At 52.3% G+C, this 10,408-nt stretch overlaps 3 protein-coding genes across 3 annotated transcripts; 1 reads left to right on the forward strand and 2 right to left on the reverse strand.

The window, feature by feature from the left end:
- Positions 1-237: 237 nt before the first annotated feature.
- On the forward strand, positions 238-2,179 carry NCLIV_063850 (putative sarcoma antigen NY-SAR-97; the record flags this gene model as incomplete). Its single annotated transcript, XM_003885936.1, has 5 exons — positions 238-435; positions 982-1,086; positions 1,603-1,698; positions 1,815-1,856; positions 2,027-2,179. 5 exons carry the CDS (start codon positions 238-240, stop codon positions 2,177-2,179), a joined length of 594 nt encoding a protein of 197 aa, XP_003885985.1.
- A 1,673-nt stretch (positions 2,180-3,852) lies between these two features.
- Positions 3,853-5,729, reverse strand: NCLIV_063860 (putative thioredoxin; the record flags this gene model as incomplete). Its single annotated transcript, XM_003885937.1, has 4 exons — positions 3,853-4,080; positions 4,664-4,750; positions 4,873-5,060; positions 5,480-5,729. 4 exons carry the CDS (start codon positions 5,727-5,729, stop codon positions 3,853-3,855), a joined length of 753 nt encoding a protein of 250 aa, XP_003885986.1.
- Positions 5,730-8,198: 2,469 nt separating this feature from the next.
- On the reverse strand, positions 8,199-9,161 carry NCLIV_063870 (hypothetical protein; the record flags this gene model as incomplete). The annotated part of the gene is made up of 1 exon (XM_003885938.1): positions 8,199-9,161. One exon carries the CDS (start codon positions 9,159-9,161, stop codon positions 8,199-8,201), a length of 963 nt encoding a protein of 320 aa, XP_003885987.1.
- Between the last annotated feature and the right edge of the window lie 1,247 nt (positions 9,162-10,408).

Here is a 10,408-nt window from a genome sequence, read left to right on the forward strand (position 1 = left end):
CTCGCACAGCATTGCAGGGAGAAACTGCGCTGGAGAGTCGCACGAGTATAACGCTAGAAGCGCACGGACTGCGACAAAACGCGTAACAAAAGAACGGGATGCCACCTAAATTTTTCTGTGCCATCACCACGAGTGCTCGAGCACTGGCGATTCTGTCTGTCGACAGAAAGTGTAGCCAATACACTACCTGCTGCAGCAAAGCTCGCGACAAATTCCCGGAAACGAACAACCGAAAGGATGGCGCAGTCGGCTCGCTTTCGTGGGTCGTTTGATCCTCTTGGGGCAGACAGTGTGAGGGCGTTGTGTAAGCTTCTGAATCCAGAAGACGAGGACGAAGTAGAGCTCGCTGGCAGGACGGTTCAGCGATCCCACATGAGTCCAGGAGATCTCCATGAAGGAAATAAGCCAACAGCAAAGCCAAACGTTAAAGTTGAAGCCAAGGTACCTTTCACATTACCGTCCCCGATGGACATCGTCGAGTGCATTCTGTCCTGTGAAAATGCCTTCCATGAAGCTGTCTGTGATCGTGCGAAGAGGTCTAGTATGGTTGGAACACACAGCTCTCCAAATGCTCTGAACGACAGACCGATGCTGAATTCATGTAACCCCCCACGGAAAGGCTGCGCTTCAAGAAAAAAGAATCCGTCCTTGGAGGCACGCCAGCCGCGTGGCATGTGAGGAGCAGCCAAGGGGGGGCGGCGCACAATCGGTAAAACGCAAGTCTGCTCAGAGGCACAAATGTGACAGCGTGCGTGACCAGTGCGGTGTGTCGGTCGTGTCTTCGCAAAAAAGGGAACAGCAAAGAGTTTTCCCGGCCACCTACAGAAGTGGACCACCACCTGAAGACGTCATTTGTGGTGCTGTCGGCACGACCTAAAAGTATCCCTGTAATCTCGATTCCGTAGCTTGAAAAAAAAGAGCATTTCCAGAGATTCGTAGCGGTGCTGCCGCGACACCACCCCCTGGTCTCTGTGGTTGCAGGTGAGAAGGCCCCATGGCCTGAGCAGAAACGACAAGTCGACTTCCTTGAACGGGAACACACCGGCGGGTCAGGGCAAAGACTCTCGTGTACTGCCGGAATATGAGGTGAGAAAGGTGAACAGTCGGAAGAACGGGGAGGTCACTGCACTGGCGTCTACTCGCTCTTGAGGCAATGAGCATTCGGTTAAGCAGGACTGCGTAGTTCTTCTGTAGCACCCTATTACAGATACAAAGCCGCTACCACGTGCTCCTTACAAACTTCGATTGGCTGCCAAGGAAGGACCAGGCCATCGTGAGCGGAGTTTTCCGATTGAGGCACTCTGTTCGAATGACCACGCTCAGTTATTGCGTCGAAAGCAGATTTTTAGGGCAATAGCCTTGTCCAGCGGCCCCCAAAGGAAACGTAGGCGGCACCGCATGCCGTGCTGGTTCTACAGCAGGTACCGGATTTTTTCCCTCGGTATCAGAAACCAAGAGTTGCAACGTACTATTCACACAACTAAAGATGTAGGCGAGAGCAAATGGCCCTAACATCGTCGCATACTGAAGAAACTGGAATCCAGTTTTTCCTTGGATAATTCTCTAGCGATAGCGGGTCTCCCTCCTTGCGTTGTTTCGCAGATACTCCACCAGCAGACTGTCGGCTCTGAGGACGTTTTTCTCGGGATTAGCGGCAAAGATCCATCATCAGATCACTGCGACAAACTCGTGGCCAAGGTACAACGGGCTTCCTGTTAGCGGTCAATCAGCGCCTGCGAAAATCACGAAAGAGAGAAGACTCCACTTTTTCCCCCTTGGCTTCTGGCGTGGTGTGCATCGCTGCCAATTCCCAGGTGAAGCTTCCTGACACAGAATTGAAGGCAATTACGTTGGAGGTGAGTAGTGGCGAGGACGCCTGAGAGAGCGACAGATAGTGTGTGCTGAACTACGCAGTTGATACAGGGTCATTTCTGCACCACATTTCCCGTGTCTGCAGTGGGGGCCCCCATGGGACGTCGGTGACTGCCTAAACGTGGGAAGAATGGCTGTATCTTTCTTTGCACAGGTCGAGGACCATCGCCTCTTGGTCGAGACGCCGGTGCATCGGCTTAATCTGCCTCTGTCAAACCCAGGTAAGGGAGAGCCACCTGGGCACCGTGTGCCCTTGCGGAGGTTTTGTACCAGGGAACGAGCTGCCGAACCGTTCCCACCGTTTTAACCTAGAGGGAAAAAACGGCGGCAGGAGTAAGAGCCGGCAGATCGGCGTTACAACTACACTACTACGCAGACGTTCTGTTCTTCATTTTCAGTTCATGCCGATCAGAGCAAGGCTCAATGGAATGCAGAACTGAACACCCTTTCCATTACGGTGAGTCGTAGCGGGGACGATACCAAAGGCTGCCGGCACAGTGGTTGAGGAAAGACAGCCATTCACTGGAGTGGAAAACGAGTCACTAAAAAGGACTTAGTGCAGTGCCGGTGAGACTGAAAAGCAAAGACTTCACCTTAATCGCGTTCATACCTAACACACGACTAGACACATTTCCCCTTGTCACCTAGGAAAACACGCCCAACTGAAACGCGTGAACTTGCTCCCTCGGTGCCATTCTACAAATGACGCGTGTGGGTGGCGTCCCTCATCATTTTGCATGGGTCTGCAGACGAACACTCGCCACATCTCTTTGTTGCCTTGCTGGCCGTATGCAGATGCCTATCAAACGAGACATACAGTATGTGCAAATGTGAACAAACGCAACGGCCTCGTTTCGCGTGAAGCAAATCGACGCGAGAGAAAAGAATGGATTCCCCCCCGCTCCGACCGATAGGATATTCCTTTACAAATGTGTGTCCAACCAACCATTGGGTGGGAACGCGGCCGCCCTGCTACGCTCTTCAGATGCCAAGGGGGGGCTGTTGAGCACCGGTTCTCCCCACAACGGCTGAATAAACGAACAGATTTTGAAAGCAAGACTTTCGAGACTGCTGATGTTCAAAGACGCAGGATTACACGACACTGCAATAACGGCGTGCCCCTCAGCGGAGAATGGACTCACAGCGAATACCGATTCCACACTCTCCTCTGCTATTGAATCGAAGCTACCAGGGTGACTCAACACACAGCAGATACGCTCTCAATTCTACAGGTTACGGTTCCTTGATGACACGACTGATATGCAGGGAGAGTTGCCGCATCAAAAGATTTCGTGGTTGCCTCCAGCTTACACATCGCACGACAGCAGAACACGGTTGACCGGGTCAGACAAGAACAACTCTCTTCTAGTGTCCATGAGACAACGGAGCTGCTGAGACACTGTACATGGTTTCGTGTTTTTCCGATTTTAATGTTCTAACCTCGTGTCTTGTGCCTGCGCTAGTTGCGGGTCGACATATACATTTGCATCGTGGTCTATAGCACAGTGTCGATTATTCGAAACCGCAACATCTACTGCAGTCTTCCTAACGTAAGTGCAAAAAGTGTTTGTGGATCTGCTCTTCCTTACGACAGCTGCTCTCGCTCCCATCTTTCACTTGCTACACCGCTACTGTGGCAGCAGACACAAGACTACCCTGCAATTGCTTGATGGGGATACGCCAGTCTGCATCAGTCGTTGTTACCTACGGAGCTTACACTCCCGGGCACCTTTATGCACCTTATGCACACGAAGACAGGAGTCTCAGTCTCCAGCAAAAAAACAGAAAAAAAAACAAAGGAAAGCCAGGCAGTACGAACACATGGTCCGTACTCTCAAGGCACCAGGCACGAGGAGGCCGGCTTAAACCGCGTCTGTTGACGGGAAATGCAGAGGACACACAAAAGACGAAAAAAAAATCCGGTTGGAGAGTACTCCTATATACGGAATACGTAAGAGACGAGAGGACAGTCTAATGACCTTAGTCCTTCTTCTTTATGCTTCTCGAAGCGACAGCACTGCGTTTCTGTTCCTTCTTGGAGCAGCACAGGTTGCAGAGGCATGTCAAGAGGATACCGGAGAACATGCCGATGAAGAACAGAAGGAAGAATGGCAAAGGCGCGTGGTAGACGATCCCTTGCAGTTGCAGGAAAGCCGAAATCAGTTCATCCTTCAGAACGTCGAGAGTTGTAAGGGGAGAGGGGATCGTCTGTACAGAAGAGACGCAAAGTATGGCCACACAGTGCAACGAAGCGGGAAGCTATCAAAACACGCCGTCCGTTATGGAAATGGAAAAAGGGGACGAGTCGAACATCCACAGAACGTATCCGACGTGAGGGCTAGAGTGCAACCCTGTCGTTCGAGCACTAAACCACGATACCGTGAATGACGGACTGTCGGCAGAGACAGCGTCCATCAACAAAACGAACTGTCCGTTCGTCTCTGATCATGCACTTCTGGAAATGTGAATCTCCGCCCTTCTACAACTGTTGCTTGTACATCGGCTTCCCCCTTCGCGTCCACACTTTCAGCACCGGGGCCGGCAAGGTCCCAATACACTCAAACAGTGCGACCAGTCCACAACTGTCTGCCTATAACGCATTTAAACACGCGACCCTACCCCTGAGCCTGACGCTCTCTGATCATTGCCAGCTACCAGACCGACTGTGAAAAGGGGTCCGCGAAAACCCGCAGAAACGATTACAGACTGCCGTTCGAACAGAAGCTGGCAGGAATCCCGATATGCGTCGTCCGGACGCGTAACGGGGTTCCTTCTTCACTCGTAGCCTCACCTCGCCTTCAACAGATTTCCAGCCGCCCTCGGCGAAAGCCTTCAGCTTCTCCACGCTGCGTTCACCGCGGTACTCGTACATCTTTCCCTGGAGAGAAAGCCCAGTACGCAGGAGAGAAGCAACAAAATAACAGTTCTTCCCTAGAGACAAGAGTTCCTCCAGCCTGAAGCACACGACAACGCGGCACTACAGCTACGCAACAACCTTACATTGGCGAGGTAATAGAGGGTGGGGAATCCCTGAATCTTGAAGCGTTTGGCAGTGATGCTGTTGCTTGTTGCATCGAGTTTCGCCACGTTAATTTTTCCGCTCAGCTCTTTGGCCAAGTCCTCCCACGCGTTCGCCATCGCCTTGCAGTGGCCGCACCACGGGGCATAGAACTTGACAAACCAGTGGCCTGGAAAAAGGATTCCCAGAGACGAAAAACAATGAATGGCTCTCGGATAATGATAAAGACCAGAGGTTCACATAAAAGAGGGGGTACTGACTCCGCGTCGTAGCTGGCCGAGACGCGTGGCCATCCCCGGCGGCTGTCCCCCTCCCGAAAGGCGCGTCCCGCCAGCATTACAGTTGAAATTTCGGATGCAAACACGCAGAGGGAAGTGAGGATGGTAAGCCGTGAAAACGGCCCATCGTTCGACGGGAAGTGACCACCGTACAAACCCCCCACGCCGTCTTTGCTTTCCACAGACACTTCTGTCCATACACTGCACACATGCGCACGGCCACACGAGCGCAACTGTCGCAGTTTGAAGGTGACAGGGCACACACGAGCCGTTCTTTCCAGCAGGCAGGAAAACCGTCGACGTTTCTTACCTGTGGTGGCTCCCGTAGATGCTTGCGTGTCATGCTCGAAGCTTGCGTCCGTCAGTTCCTTTACCGCCGGTGGGGGTGTGGCCGGGGCGGCTGCCGCAAAGACGGAAAGTGCAATGAGGGAAACAACGCACACACCAGCCGCGAGACAAGTCGCAAAACGCCTCGTTTGACGTCTGTTTTCTCTGCAGACTTGCTGCTTCTTCAGGGCGACCGTCACCAAAGCGGCGCCGTCTGCCGGAGAGCCCAACATTGTTCGAAGAAAGGTTAAAAAAATGGGGGAGGCTGCGAAGACACACGCGCTGGCAACGAAGCCCAGTCCAGAAAAGGGGTCAGAGGCGGGGACGTGAGTACGAGAAAACACACAGGGATACACCTCCCCAGAAACCGCGTAGAAAGTGAAGAAAAGATGACAATTGCTAGAGAGGACAAGGACACTGGCGTCCTTGCGTCGGGGCATGTCACATAGCCGCGCACACTTTGTTGCCGACCACCGCTCGACCGGAACCACACGTACTACGTGGACACAACACCGGGGGGCTGCGCACACACGATGTGGCCGCATGCTTAGATCATAAACCAGGGGCAGCTTCACGGAAATCCCCATTTCTCGCCCCTTTTTAGCAGAGACGTTTTCGACACGAGTACTCGAGACGGCACAACCATACCGACAGTGAAGCGGTTTGCACACAGATCTACTTATTTAGTAGCAAATGTGTAGCATGCGCTGTCTTGAGTGAACGCACCCGCACACTTTTTGTAGCTTCAAAACAACAGACAACCAGAGATGACGCGTCCCAGTTTTCCACTGTTCTGGGCACCACTCTCTCACAAGACGTTTTATTTGTGAAGTTTGCTGCGCAAGTGTGGTGGGCACAGAAAAAGCTGCAGAGATGAAGGCCAATTTTCAGAGAAAAGTCCGTACCGACCAGTTCGCTGGCGTGCCTTCGAGTAATCGATGACCAGGCGAGCCGTCACCACCACGCTTGTGGGAGAGTTTCACTGGCCAGCGTCTTGTATGGAGCACTGCATTCCCGTACTGTCGACTGAACAGCTTTTGGCCCCCCAACTGGCTGTTAAGAAAAAACACCTGGGTAGACAGGTTAGACTTTTGCACACACGCTCGTGGTCATCTCTGGTGGAGACCACCAGCCTGCAATCTCATAGTCAAGCTATAAGCCTTGACAGGCTACGGCCACTTCCAGCAAGCACAAGGAGAAATGGGTGTAGCGGACTGGCAGAACAACTACTTCCTTCAGTCCGCTTGCTTCGCTCGATCGCAGTCGAACATGCGTTGCACGTGTTTGCAGTTGCTGTCCTGGATCTTTTCTTCGAAGCCCCCCCCTTCACGGTCGAGCAAACTGCTGTAAAAAAGATAAGGCAACTTTCCAAGAGATTCCTACAGGATTCAAAGGTTTTGTTTTGTCGTTGGCATACCAGTGGTTTACGTTAAACCGTAACACGTTATACACCCCGTATAAAGTACCATGGTGCGAGGTGTGGCAAGCTCACGTGTAGCTTGGCTGAATGACCTGAGCTGTGTTAGACTCCGTGTGTATTTCCGTTATGCCATTTCCAGTGCACCGCTAACGTGGATTTGGGTTCTCTGTGTGGTATCCTCTCTGCGTAAACAGGAAAAACGGGTAACTCAACCCCTCTCCTCTCTTCCGGAGCCGCCGATACTTCGTTACATCGAGGCCTGGGTAATACCCCAGACTATTTTTTGTCCCTTGACTAGGCCCCCCCCCCCTCGAGTAAAACTAAGTTTTGTGTCACTGCCACAGTCGTTGTCATTTCCAGGACGATTGCCTTTGTGCGGGCATATCGATGTTTTGGTTGTCTTCGACCGATTCAGCGGATTTAATCTCTCCGTCGATGAGAACGGAAGGGACACACAATGGAACCAGGCTACGCCACCACAGGGTATCTTATTACAACAGCGGCACTATGGAAGAACACTCAACCGCAATTTGTGAAGACATGAATAGAACAAATTCGCCGCATACTTCCAACGGTTAGAGCATGGATCACGTCGAATAGAGCATAAGGGACCCACTCGGAGCGCGCAACAGTAGAAGTACCACTGTCTGAATGCGTGGAGGCATGTGAATTGAAACGCTCCGGCTCTCGCTCTCTCGAACAGCCTTACCAAAACGAATTCCCCCTCAACCTTTGTCTGCGCGGCTCCGCTTGGCCAGACAGGCGGTAGAAGCATCTGTACTGCAGTTCCACTGCGATGTACGTACAAAAATGCAGGCAATGAACGGACTTAACAAGAGGTTGCAAAATATAGAATCCCTAGGCCTGACTGCATTCCTGCGATTGTTGGGCATCGCGCAGGAACGCGTCCTCGACGTTTCACGTACTTCAAACAATCAAGGCCACCCAATGGAATGACCCGTGCCACACTGCTGGCGCGACACAAGGAATCACCCGCCGCACGAATACACGTACGCGCATACACATTAATCACATATGCATCATGACACACAATACCATTAGGACCGCTAATTGATAAGAAACATGGGACCTCAACGCTCATTTAGCAGCACAGAAACACGAGGTTCTAGCATTGTTCATTGATAATTATTTGTTAACTGGCATACCACTGCCAGTCGCGCCATCCCGATGTTTCCCACTGTTAAATGATACAGTCCTGCACGTCCAAGCGAAGGACACCTCGAGAGTCATTCAAAAGTCCTCAGCATACCCCGGTTAAACTTTAAACAGTTTCTTCCAGTTCCTCCTCAATTCTCTCTTTGACCCCCCCCTTTTTGTAGGAGCCAAGCGCAGCGATGTAAAAGGTCGTAAATATAGCACAGCAGGCCCCGATAACAAAACCCGCCACCACATCGCCGGGGTGGTGGAACTTGTCCTTTATCCGAGATAGGCCGATAAACAGAGCAACACCGAACGCAACCAATTGCAAAAACGGACAAATGAGCCGGAGGATGCGCCAGGTGGTTTCTGCGGGTTTTGATGCAGCAGGGGAAGGCTTCACCCCGGACTTCCACAGCAATACGAGGCGGGACTGCAAGTACAACATTAGGTACAACATGGAGCACATACTTGTGCTGGAATGACCAGAGGGGAAAGACACGCGGGCTTCCTTAATTGCAGCTTTGTCTGTTCCAAGACACACAAACTTGTCTACGTAAAGGAATCCACTCGGATCGCTGCAAGTGATTTTTGTCCAGTCTGGCTGACATACGGTGAGGAAATGCGGCCGGAGGCGCCCGACACATATTTTTGCGGTGAGCGTGATGGCGTAGCAGCTTAACAAAGCGAAGGCGAACCCCCCAAGGGACTGGTAATACAGTGCAATAATGCCACCCAGCTGGCAAAAGCCGAGGTTAACACGGCGTCCAAACCTTTCCCCGAACATAACCCATGTGACTGTGTCCACAACAATGATCACCACAAGCGGGACCAAAAGGACAATCAGTGACGCTTCAAACGCTGGCACAGTCTGAGGGAGCAGCGGAAAGCGAATGCTGTCGTCGTTGCAAAAGAAGCCAACAGCAGTGGGCTCAGCAAGAGACGCAAAAATGCAGTACCCCCCAACAGCGAGCGCACCGATAATTTGCAAAATGACAATGATAAACTGTGTTTTCCCCTTCACACTCTCTCCCGCTGGTGCCAAAGACAACGGGCCAGAGCCCTCGCCCTTTTCCTGCTCCGTCATAGTAATGCATCCCAACGAGTTAACTGTAGGGAGTCTCCTGCCGCCACAACAAACCAGCCGCAGCTGAAGATTGGCGTTTCAGTTTAAGATTGACACGACACGGAACCGAGACGGCAGCCCCAGGCACCCTCTCCACGGCACGAAAAACATGCCGTCTGTTGAGAAAGGGCCGATGGCCGAGAAGGACTCGTGTTCCTCCACGACTCTGAGAAAGACAGCGTGAAGCGACTTGTCTGTTAGTCCAAGATGAATTGAAGGTCGCCGCCGGCGGCGCAATCGGACAAGTTTCTTTGATCGAGCAAGAATGCATGCTAGAACGGCCTAGAGACCTTTCGCATGTGCCCTGACCTCGATTGAACCCGCAGGACGAGACTGAAGCCTGCTGTACACTTTTTAACTCAGCTGCGGCTCAGCCCAATCGCGTCGCAAAGATTCCGCCCCTCGCTATCAAAAGTGCAGCTGGAGCACATCAGCGCACTCTGCTGCCCCACGCGCGCGCGCCGTCAACAGACCACAGTAGCGAGCAAAACCATGCCAGGTTGCGAGACACCAAGCGACGTTCATCTTGGATGTTCCAGCTAGCGGTCCCTTTCCGTCACTGTATAGATGTGTTTGTGTGCCACTGCACCGCAAAACCCAGAGACTGCTAGAACTGTTCAAGGATGTGCTAGAGGCGTGCGATTTCGTTTTCTGGGACGTAAGTGGAGAAAGCCTCGACACACTGAATTTGTATGGCAGAAGCGATAGAAGTGAAAAGGAGTGACTAATACGGATGCCCCTGAAGGAGGGTGCGGCAACCCGGTCGAGAGCCGATGTGTCGGCAACGAGGCAAAACGAGCAAGTACAGCGAACTGCTTCATTTACGTCTGTTTTCCATGGTTGGCGACTATATTTTATGAGCGCTCGACCGAATCATGTTGCGACCGCTACGCGCGTTCGGCGAGACCGTCAAAAAAGCGAAATACTGGTGTAGCAGATCAACCTTAGACTGAATGACCGCAGGATACTCCATTAAATTCGTCCCTGTTGTGCCCCAATGAGGATCCGCACCGAAGTTCCCACAGGGTTTTGTGTCGTTACTACGCAATCTGGTGACACACCACATGGCCACCAGGACCGGAAGACGGACCGTCGGTGACAGGACGAGAGAGACGTCGTGCGGCCGAGCCTGTGAAACAGGAGTCTTGATCGGGTGGATCCTTTAGCGGCTGAAATTCACGATGAGCATGAGAGTGGGAAGGCGTGAA

The sequence above is a fragment of the Neospora caninum genome, chromosome XII (assembly GCF_000208865.1).
Source record: "Neospora caninum Liverpool complete genome, chromosome XII".
In the NCBI taxonomy this organism is placed as follows: Eukaryota; Apicomplexa; class Conoidasida; order Eucoccidiorida; family Sarcocystidae; genus Neospora; species Neospora caninum.